General features: G+C 37.6%; 1 protein-coding gene across 3 annotated transcripts in view; it reads right to left on the bottom strand.

The window, feature by feature from the left end:
- The window catches only part of HERC2 (HECT and RLD domain containing E3 ubiquitin protein ligase 2), a 104,376-nt gene that overhangs the window by 19,441 nt on the left and 72,162 nt on the right, over positions 1–12,773 (bottom strand). For all 3 annotated transcript variants that reach the window (XM_054654364.2, XM_054654362.2, XM_054654363.2), the window contains exons 64-78: positions 11,783–11,927; positions 10,915–11,140; positions 10,023–10,194; positions 9,302–9,488; positions 8,419–8,559; positions 6,779–6,970; positions 5,351–5,504; positions 4,517–4,624; positions 3,295–3,426; positions 2,616–2,774; positions 2,405–2,523; positions 1,896–2,021; positions 793–948; positions 530–645; positions 213–411 (exon numbers count right to left, since the gene is read on the bottom strand). In XM_054654364.2, the coding sequence (XP_054510339.2) occupies positions 213–411; positions 530–645; positions 793–948; positions 1,896–2,021; positions 2,405–2,523; positions 2,616–2,774; positions 3,295–3,426; positions 4,517–4,624; positions 5,351–5,504; positions 6,779–6,970; positions 8,419–8,559; positions 9,302–9,488; positions 10,023–10,194; positions 10,915–11,140; positions 11,783–11,927 (2,332 nt within the window). The remainder of the gene's footprint in view (positions 1–212; positions 412–529; positions 646–792; positions 949–1,895; positions 2,022–2,404; positions 2,524–2,615; positions 2,775–3,294; positions 3,427–4,516; positions 4,625–5,350; positions 5,505–6,778; positions 6,971–8,418; positions 8,560–9,301; positions 9,489–10,022; positions 10,195–10,914; positions 11,141–11,782; positions 11,928–12,773) is intronic.

The following is a 12,773-nucleotide window of genomic DNA, read 5'->3' on the forward strand; positions in this document are numbered from 1 at the left end:
AATGCAATAGTAACTGTAATCCTGGAAAATACTGGTGGAGTTGGTGCAGTTCTGGTTCTTGAAAAAAAACAAAAAACAAAGTTACTGCTATCAATAATCATGAATTCTGTACACACTCTGTGCACACTGTTTTTCATTTAGCCAAACCCATTCTGAGTGAGGGTGAAATATTTCAAGATAGTCAAAGATGCAATCATTTGTTATATCCTTACTTTCCCATCAGCAGTCACTGCAAACAGAGTCTGTTCACCACCAATTAATTGCACTGGCCTAAGGGTGGCAAGAGCTTCACATGGAGTTGGGACTTTGACCTTTGCTCCTTCAATTCCACCAAGCTGTCCTCTGTGATTATGACCCCAACCATAAATGGTTCCACTGCCTCCAGCTGAAAGTGTCCAATCATCAGGTCGTCTGCAGGAAATGCAAAACAAAATCTTAAACAAGCTTTTTAAAAGTCACAAAAACAGCAGTTGATCATTGTACAACAACTTATCACAAGACCAAAGCAGTAACAGTTGAAAGAAATTACCTATTCATCCACTGGACAAGCTGCTCATCCTGTTCTCTCTTAAAGACATCATGGCACTCATGAAGAACATCCATATTTTCATTATCTGCCATTAATTCTCGGATTTTCTTTGCCACCTGTGAAATATTTTGCATTAAACAACATTATTCATGTTAACAATTACTCCTATCACAGTTGGCATAAAGTAACTCATACTCATAATATCTTTTTACATGAGACACTTCCACATGTTCCATTAACCATGTGAAGTATTCCTGCAGTACCTCATCAAGGAACAGGCGAGGTAAGGGTGTCCTTTTATCAAGGGCCACAGCAACCCTGGATGCCATGCAGTATCTCCTGAACCAGGCCCATTTGTGTGTCTCTGCACAGCAAGGGAGTGTGTCCAACTCCAGATCACATGCAAGAGCCACAAGCACCTACAGACAATCAAAAAAACGTTTTAGAGAGGTATCAAAAATATGCAATAAAAAATCAGTAAGTGTTTGACAGAGATGAACAGCTCATAGGCCAGTAGGGGCTGGACAGTCTCAAAGACTTTAATAGTCCCAAAGTCACTAAGAGCCATCCTCATTACCCTCGTGGATGGGGTAACATCAAGTGTAGACCCACTATCTCATAGGTTAGGTATCTAATTTCCTCTTTCAATCCAAAAATTTTCATAACCTCTCTGTGAAAAATTTTCATAACCTCCCTGTGAAAAACATTCCCAGATTAATTATCTTTTCCATATCAAATCTCATGTGCTTAAGATTTACCTTCCATTTCTAAACTAAGTCTCCTTTCTACAATTCAATGAATTTTCAATTGATTTTCAGTTTGATTCAATTTAAAACCAATGTTGCAGATTAATATTGTGAACAACATATTACTTCCTCCTTCTATAAACTTTTAAGATCGTCTTTCTGTTAAGATAGGTACACTCTCTCAGTTTCACTTTTATACTACAAAGGAGGCTTTTTCACCTTTTATTCTTCCTGCTCTTCTCTAGAATTCCTCAACTTGTTCATTTTTAAGATATTTTAATTTTTTCCAACTGGATGTAAAAAAACCTTCACAGTACTAAACTAAATAGAAATATACAACACTCCTATTATGAAAACTCAAAATCACTTACCAAAAAGTGTGCTTACAAGATGTTTTCCTGAGTTTCTCTGCCTAGCTAAGTACTCTTTATTTCTCATTTGTGTATTTGATTCTCCTTTTAGAAGCAGGATTCTGGTTTTGTGTATTTGATTCTCCTTTTAGAAGCAGGATTCTGATTTTGTCAGTAAACATGACTGATATAGGACTAAGTGACCTTAGCATATCTCAAAAAAATCCCACAACTATTTTAATGTGTTCTTTACTGATTGTCCTGCATTACCTTAAAGAAAGGGCTGTGGAGCAATTGTTTGCCACCTCTCACAATGGGGTCTTCATAGTCAAACTGTCGCTGCAAAGCTTCTGGAAGACCTTTAACCAAAGCAGCTAAAGCACTCCCTGTGAAACTCTAGAGACACCACACAACTAGAAAGTTAGTCATAGTGCATGTATTACAGGAAGTACATTATTTACATGACTGTGACAAAACAAAAATAACTTCGCAAGCTACAACTAGCTGTGTGAAATACCATTTCCATCCACTTGTTCAAAAAAAAATTATTTCTACCCTTTTTTTGGCAATTCAGAAAGCGCACCTGTTAAGTCTTGGAATTAGCCATTTTTTGCTTTCTAAACTGGAATACTTTTTACACACTTGCAGACCTGTGCAAGAAGACTATTAATTTGCTCATTTCCTATTTTGCCATGAACACAAAAAACGTTGTACATCAGGGCTAGCACTTTAATCTTAATGTGAAAAATGTGAAGAGGAGAGCACCACTGCCTTCTCACCAAAGCTCGTGTTTCTCCCTCGTTGTCCCCCAGGATCCGGTTGATGTTAATGGACTGGCCAAACTCTGTGGTGAGCAGCTTCCTCAGTCTCTGCAAGGCCCACATTCTGTGGCCAGCAGCTAAGGGAAAATAAGCAGACAAAGAACATAATTATTTAAAACAAATCACCATAACTTCAAAAAAACAGACCTAATTTTAAGACTATACTCACCTAAGGCACTCAGTTGAGCACAAGCTGCAAGGGAAGCTGCCAAGCGAGGAACTATGCTCCTGTTGGAAGCAAAATTTAGGCGGAAATCCAACAAACACGTAACCAAATCCATTGAGGGACATGAAAGAATGCAACGATCTGAGAGAAGGTCTTTAGGGCCTGCAAGAAACAAAAAGGAATAACAGAAAAAAAAGATGGGGAAGGTTTGTCCTCAGACTGAAATAAGAACAGAACATAGGCAGGTCTTAGTTGACCAAACACAGCACTCTAGAGGGCTCATCTGCATGAGTTATCTATTCTACTTCCCTTTGAAGAGACAGGAATAAAGATGCACTTCCATGACTTAATTTACATAATTTTAAAACCAGATGGATTTTAAAAAATAAGGGCATTTCAGATGACTTGTGTCCCAGAGGTATCCTCTCTTCACTTATGAAGAGGCAAATGAGAGTGGCTATAAAATATTTTTCTCTCTTCTCTACGTACAAATGCACCTCTCAGGACTTAGTTGAAAATGCTTCCTAAATATGAATGAAAATGTTTTGTTAGCATAAATGTAAATGAACTATTGAACTTTGGCATGTAAATACCATGCAGTAAATGCAGTGTAAAAAGGAAACAAAGTATAGCAGTAAAATCTGCTCTTGGCCTCCTGTAAAAGCTGTGTATGATACCTTACCTGCAGCTGGCATGATAGGATAAACTGTGAATCGCCAACCCCATCCATTCACAGACCCATCACTGATGAACTTCCACTTCAACTCATCCCCAGGAATTCGCAGTTCACTAGACCAATCTGACCACTCACGACCTGTTACAGCAGGCAAGACAAACATACTCAGCTACACTGTCTGAGCCATACATAGCCACTCATCAATAGCAACTGGTTAAAAAGTATAAACAGCACACAAAGGCATTAAATAAAAAAAGCTACGTAAAGTACATGAACATAAATGTAAAGATGTTACACTGAGTCTTAAGAAGTTCAAAACCAAGTCTTAAAAAGTTCAGTTAGCACTGCAAGCAGACAGCCGAGTACCACAAGCAGGAGGCAACTATAAGAGCTTACTAAAATCCCTTGTCCTATTTTCAAATAATCTTTCATATTACAAAAAGATATAATAACCGGTACATTAAATAAAGCTTTACAGCTTCCAACCAGGAACCAACCAAAAATATCTCAGTAATGAAACACCTTTGAGGAAAAATGGGTCAACATGAAAAGCCTACATTATAACTGCACAGGCAGTAGCTACTGAGACCCTTGCACATAATGTAGGGTATGGGCAGGTTCAACACAAAATTTGATGAGATTGAAAATATTCCTCCAAAATCTACTAGAAATTAATAGTGCCTAAAAATTAAATCAGAGATATCAAGATTAAAGATGGGAAGAATTCATGTAGTGTCACATACAAAGGCCAGAGCACGAAACAGAAAGAGCGAGCACCATGTTATTATTTTGGACATTTGACAGCAGAAGAGCATTTGTTTTGACTGTATGAAATTTATTTAAGTACTACCTGAAAAAGGAGAAAGCTAGCAAAATAAATATCCTTTTCCAATTTGTTAAAATACACTTTGATTATATTGAAATTCACACATGTTGGCAGGGGTGCTGAACACTGAATTTTACACTCCATCCACTCTTTGGAAGAACTGGACTACCTAACATGCACTTCCCAGAGATTCTCCATATCCAAAGACACAAGATCAATCTTTGTGTCTACATCCTGCAAAACTTTTCAGTTTAAAAGACACTATCAATTTCCACAGATTTCCTTTCTTTGACTGGTCTATCCCTAACAAGAAGTCAGTCAGAAGCAGGGGCACATTTCATTCAGCATTCAGGAGTGAATCCCACAGGACACTTTTGGGAAGCCCTCTCTCTCCATCCCTACCTGATCGGACAGACACGATCCTGTTGACGCCGTCCATTATGGTGAGGGGATCATGGCGCCGCTCGGTGGAACACTGCCGGTCAAACTCCACCCTCAGCCCCTCAGCACCTGAACAGAACAAAGAGTTCACACTCTTCTACAGCAATCAACAGCACAGACAAATGCAGTTGTTCACAAGCCCACATGAAATCAAACAGTTGTTTGGAAGCCATAGTGCCCATTAATAAAAAAACTTCTTTTGATTTAATGACATTATTTGCTTGTGATTTCTCTGCATTGCAAGGTTAAATCATGCGTGAATGGGGCTAGCAGACAAAAGACCATACCAGAACATTCAAAACTAAAGTTGCAAAAGACAAAAAAATGCCTATTTACAGTTAAGGGAGATAGCTCTCTGTTGTCTATAACTTTTGGTAAATACTAGGTAAATTACTGAAGGAAGCACTAAATGAAAAGACAGCATTACAACAAAGAAGTATTTCCCTTGCTCAAGACTAGGAGATGAGTTTTCAATTACTAAACCTGAAAAAGACTCAGTCCTTCTCAGCTTCATAACTAAACAGAGAACAGCAATGATATGCAACTGGAATCACACCAGTGAACCCAGGAATACACACTGTACAGAATTGAGATTTTCAGCAGCATGTAAGAAATCAGCTTAAAGAAATACTTTTTTTATAGCAACAGGATCATGGATATCAACAGGATGTTATAACAAAAGCCATAATATGGTTTTAAATTTCAAACCAGATTTTTTTAAGCTAAGGAACTACTTAATGCAGGCAGGCTTCAAAATAATTGAATCTTAGCAACATAAGACTAAGAATTCTGTACCTGGTATTTTAACTGTGCCACTAGAAGATGTATCATCGGTATATGGATGGCTGCTCTCTACCACAACTGGTTGTGAAGAGAGGCGACCACTTTGTGAATCAGTTGCAACATCTTCTAGTTCTGTGACACAAAGCTCCAACAACATATCAGCAACCTAGGAAAAGAGAAAGACACATTTTATAAACTGTAAGTTTGATTAACCCAAGAAATCTAAGCAAATTACCATTCCTCCCAAATTTAAAATAAATAACTTGGTTTTGGAAATCTGATTCAAAACCATCATATTAACTCAAAAATACTCTTTTTGGTAGTGTTACAGCTAGAAAAACTCCTAAAACTAAAGGCCAAAAAACTTCAGTTTTCAGTAAGTAAATGACAACACAAATAATTGTTTTCCCATCCAGAAAAAGCAAACTATTAAATCTAAGCTATAGGGCATACAGCAGCATGGAAAGGTATAAATATTTAACTAGTAAGAAATATTGCAAAACACTGTTTAGGGAGGAAATGCCAAAGGTACTAATCTTAAAAGAGTTTTGAATAAAAATTCTGGCTCCAAAACACAAAAACTCCACACAAACCCAAAGCTGTTCAGTTACTCACTATTGATAATAAAGAAAGCCAGCATTAATGTCAAGTGCACATACAATGTATACATAATTTGACTGGGAAAGCTCAAACCCAACATAAATATATATAGCTAATCACCACAAACTGGGCAGGGGGAGTAACAGTTCTAGAAATCTTAAAAAAAGTATTGTTACTCATTAGGAAAATTACTAGTTGAAAGGTAAAGCTAACAGAAATATTAAACAGCTTTCAGTTCATCACTGTACACACATATTCTAGAAATAATTTATGATTTGTTACATTCTGCCAGCTATGTCAAAAAAAGCCTACATCCATGGAGACTTTGTAAAAAATCAGAAGCTTCAATGCATGAAATGTACATGTTAACAGTTCAGAAGCTTTACTGTATCATTAACAATACAATATACTAACACAGCATTTTCAGCTAGTAATAATGACTGCACCAATTTGAAAAATAAACTCAGATGCAAAATAACTCCCATCATGGAAGTTTTTTAAATAACATTCTACAGATTGAGTGAATAGAACTCAGTTAATTTAGCTTCATTCCAATACCCACTGACACTTGGTCAATACATAAATAGATTTTATCTTAATGTCTAATTGCAGCATGAGAAATGGAGAAATTAGTCTGTTACTGACATCAGCAGTACATGCATATATTCACATAGTATTTCCATTAAAACAGTTAAAGCTCACATGTATTTAAGCTCAGCTCAAATTTTCATGTATAGCAAGTTTCTCAGGATGCCAAACTGCATTCCCATTTCAAGAAAATATTCCAGCAGGCTAGTATAAAAAGGGCACAGTTAAAATGCAACAGAAGCAAAAGCTGACCTGTGGGTAAGCTGTGCCCATGCCAGAGAGCACAGCTGAGAGAACATCTCTTCCCTTCTCACCCGCCCGGTTGGACACCGCAAGCTTCAGCAGGTCAACCATGACTCGCGTGTCATCTGGTACCAGGAGACTTGTAAATTCATCCAAGTACTGTGGCTCTGGGCCAGACACCTTACTCTGGCTTTCCACATCCTACAAAACAAACAGCAAACATCCATCTGTCTTTGCATAGTGTCATTGTTTGATGCTGGCAGAATGCTAGTGCTTTTATGAAAATACACTTTTTCTGGTTTCTGCTGTGAGATGTGATTAGGAATAAGCAAAGCAGGCTCTCACTTAGAAATAAAACTTTATTAACTAAACTACAAGTATAAAGAAACACACAGGGAAAATGAAAACTTTCTAAAAACATTTCTTCTTCTTACTAAATTTCTAATACATCTATCTTTTAAATCACTAACTCTCGGTCTAGCACCACTCTCCAGACAATCAATTCTCAGTTTATTAACAGGAGAGGAGTCTTTCTTGTGCTATAGGCTTCTCTTGGAAACACTGTTGAAACTTCATGTGCTTCTATGTCACTCATGGCACTGCCTGGAAAACATCTGCTATCGTGACTTTTTCCTTTCATGTCTAGTGCTCTTACTACTGAACATGGACTAGAGCTGCTTCTAGGGTCATCTTTTAAGGATGCTTTGTCTCGTTCTAAAAAGAGTGCAGTCTCAGTTTTGGGACACTTGTCTTCTCTAAATTTTACTCTCTGGGGCTGAGGGGTACTAACACTGAACTTTCTTGGTTCTGAGCCATTGCTTCCCCCTGGATGCAGTCTCTGTGTCACAAGGAACGTGGTTCTGTCTATGGCTATACAAGAAGAGTCTAGCAAAAGCTACTTCATCATCTCTTCTTACTTAAGATTCTTCTCTATTTTTCTGACATCTTTTACTTGCTCAGACTTTCACACTTGCACATTTCTCTCTTCATCTTCTACTCTATCTCATTTTTAGGAAAGGTTAATGTTCTGTAAAGTTTTCATTGTTTAAAAGGGGGTTAAAAACTCAGCCCGGAGACTCTTACAAGTGGCTGGACACTTTCTTGCTGCACTCCCCCCTTCTCTTCCCTTTCGGCTGTGCTGCTGGCACAATGCTATTGAGTTTTAAGGTAGCAGTCTCAGGCACAGGCTGTACTCTCTCTCTCTCTCTCTCTCTCTCTCCTGGAGGGGCTGCCCGATACCTCTTGGTGCTTTTCTACTCTTCCACTCTTCTATCTTCAGGCCCTGGCCTATCTCATGGCTTCCCCCTCCCCGGCTCAGCCGGCAGCAGCTGGGACTGGGGAAGATCTGAACTCTCTTCTCTGCTGGAAACTTAAGGGAACTTCTCTTGGGAGTGCTCTGCTTTTTAACTTCTGTGTTCTCAGAGGTGTATCTAATGTTTTCAGTGGCTACACTGCTAATATTCAAATCTGAACACTCATTGGTGTGACTACAGCATCTCAGAAAACTTACTTCTTCTCAAACTACGACACATAGATTTTTAAAATTGCAGTCATTTACAGAGTTACTTTTAAAGTGCAAAAACCAGAAAAACTGCTTGATAAAAGCATGGTAAGGACTTAAGTTTTGAGAATAGTATTGACAACATTACTTCTTTGGTTTTTGTCATGGTTTCTGCAATAATACTGGCAGCTCCAGGATCATCTGTGACTGGAATGAAAGGACGGGAAGAGGCAGCAGCAGCTGAGGGAGTTACAGCAGATGGTGTCACAGCATCTTCTGAAGGAACAACCTAGCCAGAACAAATAATAACTCATGAAATCTTCAACAAGACACCGTAAAACCTTTAAGAGTTTAAGTGTTTACTAGAAGGTCTAGCGCTCAAAGACAGCAGCAATTTAAAAACAGCCATAAGTTCAAAACCAACAGATTCACTGCCTGTATTTTTAGCTTCTATTTTTTTCCTAACGGTGCATAAAACAGCAAACACTCCCCTCAGTGCCAGCTGCTACAAAAACATACAAAAAAACATCAGTGCCTGCAGAAAGGTCTACAAAGCAGAAGGCAAGCCCTGAGAATACATATCAAGTTCACAGTTTATAAACACAAAAGACCTCTTCAGCAGCAAGCCTTTTCTTTTTTCTGCTTCTGTTAGAAATGTAGTAGAGTTTCATTCAGGGCTTCATGTCTACATCAGTTATCTAAGTTTATAACTAAATTTCATTAAATAATGGTCAAATATTCTGCTATTCTTAACATTTTTTTAATATCACTCCTGTAAAATGAATTCAGTATCTCTAAAATATTGCTAGAAATCATCACGATTGCATTTAAATGACACAATGCTTTCTGAAAGTTCAAAACTGATCTTGCATTAAAATTTTAGTTTTTTTCCAATCTGACATGTGCAGAGAACTTAGTCCTGATTAGAATATGAAGGCATTTTTTAATCTCTGCTACTATCAGACTAACTGAGATATTTGTCAGCTTTACAGTTAAAAACTAATGAAAAAAAAAATAATGTGACACTTTACCTCCCCTCTCCTGTCCTGCCACGGGTTTGGGCTCAGCCTCTCCTCAATATCTCCCACAAGCACACACTCATCTCCATTTGCAGGGCTTCCTGCAGAAGTGGCATCTGATGGGGGGGCTGGTGATGAAGAGGGACATTCTACTGGTGCAATCATACTTGCAGGCATCAATGCTCCAACAACTGCATCCCTGAAATCATTTAGGATGGATTAATATACATCTAATTATACTTCCTCGTTGAACTTAAAAAAAATTATTAGCTTGTCTTAACAAAATAAGGTAAGTTTTCCAAGCTGTAGAATCTAGAGGGTAGTTCATTGTTATTCTGCCTTGGGCCTGATGCTTAAATGTTTAACTTGAGTTTCTCCTCATAAATTTTAGCACAAATACTCTGTTCTCTACTAACAATGATGGCACTGCAAAGTTTTATTGTTATTTCCACTTTGCCCTCTACTGCTTCCTCCATATCATCCATCATGATTTTCTTACATGGCTTCTACATTATTTACTTGAGCATTTCTGAATGAACATTTTTTTTCCCCAGGCAATAGAAACTTCTTTAAACATAACAAAAAGCTAATATCAACATCAAAAGAAAATTTAGATGAAGCTTAGGCCCATCCTGAGGAGTTAAAACAATTTATACCTGATTCAAAAGTCCCTAATAGATGGTAAGCTACATCATCCTTTGCTCAGCAACAGAAAGAATGCTCCCATGCCTACCTGGCATACATGATCTGTAATGCTATCAGTATGTGAGACAATGCCTGCTGTTTGGCAACGTTCCCATCAAGTGACAGGAGAATCTTAGCAAGGGAAGGGCGATTCGGCTTGGAACTGTTGGCCCCACTGATTTTGTTACTGGCAGCAGAAGAATCTGCATCTGAAGGAACACCTAAAAAGAGGCAGGGGGAAAGAGAAGGTAAGCAGTTTTAATGGTATAATACATAAAAGGACACTGTTTATCTAATTTTTTGTTAAACCAGAAGAGATAACTGAAAATAACTACAGGAGATTCTTAAACTGCAGTGCCTACAGTTACAATATTAAAGTTAATACTGTGGCTTTCCAACAAGGGCTTTCATAAAATAGTATTTGATCTTGCTACTCACTTATGAGGATTAAGGCAGTAACAGACAAATATTTGAGTGATCAGCACCTAAACAAGTTTTACTTACACAAACATTCTGAAATAACAAGAATATTTATTAGGTATAAATTGCTTTGGTCATGAAAAAGCTTAATTAGCAAGATGTGTGATGCTTTTATATTCAACAAAAAACACTGCAGTTTTGATTCCCTAATTCTTAATTCACCTTAGCAACAAGAGGTAATGTGCAAGATTAACACTGGTGTAACATTCATCTATCATTACCTCCATAAAGATAAATTCCTTAGGGTGTTTGAGAAAGCATGTTGCATTTTAATTTAAAAGTTCCACTTCCATGAAGAGTTTTGGCTGGGCTTTTTTTTTTACCAGAGGTGTGTTTTGTTGTTTTGTGATTTTTTTCTAAACCATTTTCTTTTGCACTCTTCTATCATCCACTAAACCACACACAAAACAAACACACCAGTGGCAGTAAAGGAAAAACAATGTAAGGAAACAGATACCAACCAAGATAAGAAGCACCTAAAGGGTCCCTCGCTGTCTGGAAAAGCACTGGCTCATGAACAGATGGTGTAGCTACATCCACTGTTGTCCATGCTACACTGTGGGAAGACCCACAGGCAACCCGAGTGATTTTCTGGCCTTCCAAGCCCTGGACAAGAGTGGGTTTTCTATTGACTGTGGTAGTTCCATTGCCTTGTTGCCCATGGTCATTGTCACCCCAAGCATAAACCTGCCAGGAAAAATGTCCATGTATTACTTGGCTTCACTGCTTATCTCAACTTAGTGCTTCCTTAAAAACTCCTAAAAAGAATATTTGTGATTTGTGCTAGTAATCTAGGACATTTTAGACAATCTACTGTGACATTTCCCCCCTCCATTAGATAATGCAGGCATTATCATACAGTAAAAGAAAAAAAACAATCAAAGCCACACTTTATCAGATAATTCATAAATTATCACCAAATTATAATTGATCAGTTGATTCCTAAATGACACAGTGTTCACAGTAAGTTAGAAGAATTAATTGCCTAGTAATTGCATTGGATATCTGAAACAATATTATGATAAAGCTGAAAAATCTGTCCAGAATACTATGACTGCTGCTGCATTTCCAGAGTAAGAAGAAAACTGATACAAGGAAAACACTACAAAAGCCACTATGACAAAAATATTTTAACTCCAATACTAATATTTTAAATACCAATACTTTTTAAATGACAATTGTGCTTATATTTATGCCGGACTTTTAAAAGCATAGAAATAAAATTAGGAATTTTTATTTCATTTAATCAGCACCAGTACTGTTATAGTTCCCTTTCTAAAGAGTTTCTTCCTTTCTGCATGGGGGAAAGGAGGGTGACACACAACATACCTGTCCAGTGTCAGTCACTGCCAGACAGTGGAGTGCTCCCACAGCCACGTGCACAATCTTTTTGCCCCTCAGTCCTTCCACGACCTGTGGCTTTCGCACATGCACGTCTGTGCCATGGCCTAGCCTGAAGTAATCACCCTTACCCCTGCAACAGACAGTAAATGTAGCACTCAGAATGACTGGACTGTTTACACACTCCTCTTCAATGCAGGTTCCCAACTGAATGCACTTCAGTTATCACTGCCTGAAACACACACACACACACTCCCCTCAACTAGCAAATGCTTCAAAATTGAATTCCATAGGCATAAGAATGACGATAACTGCAGTTCTATTACATTGTAGCTTCTCAGCTCAATACAGAAGAGCATGATTATGACTCTTTTTATATGCAAAGCAACAGGTATTACATTTAATTTCCTCTACTGCAATTATAAACACTTCCAAAATTCACATGGTTTGATAAGACTTGGGCATATTTAACTATGGAGGATAAACCTTAAAACAACAGAACCTTTAACTTAGGTCTGCTCCCATGGAACTAAACTGCTCACAGGAAACAAATGTTTTTTGAGAATTGAGGGGTTTTTCCCCATTGTTGGAAGCCTCAATATAGATTCTGAGGTCTCCATAATTTAAATTCATCCAAAATTGTTATACACAAATGGCACTAAAAAAAAAATAGCATACACAAAAGTAAACACCTTAAAATGCTTCCACCAAGAATATTAGTAAAGAAGAAAAAATCCCTGATATTTCTTCCACTATGTTTTTAGTAACCACTCACTCAGTTCTTTTGCTTACCACCCATTTTTCTGAAGAAAGGTTATATTATGCTGGAGAGAAACATGATATAGAGTACTGTTATCTACCTATAGACATAACCTAGAAGTTATGATTTTTTTCCTCAAACCATTAAAAAATTCAAGAAGAATAAAAGTTTAAAAGCAATTCAGCCATCCCCACCTGAAATAGACCCAAAAATCTCCTT

Source organism: Agelaius phoeniceus, chromosome 2 (assembly GCF_051311805.1).
Source record: "Agelaius phoeniceus isolate bAgePho1 chromosome 2, bAgePho1.hap1, whole genome shotgun sequence".
NCBI lineage: Eukaryota > Metazoa > Chordata > Aves > Passeriformes > Icteridae > Agelaius > Agelaius phoeniceus.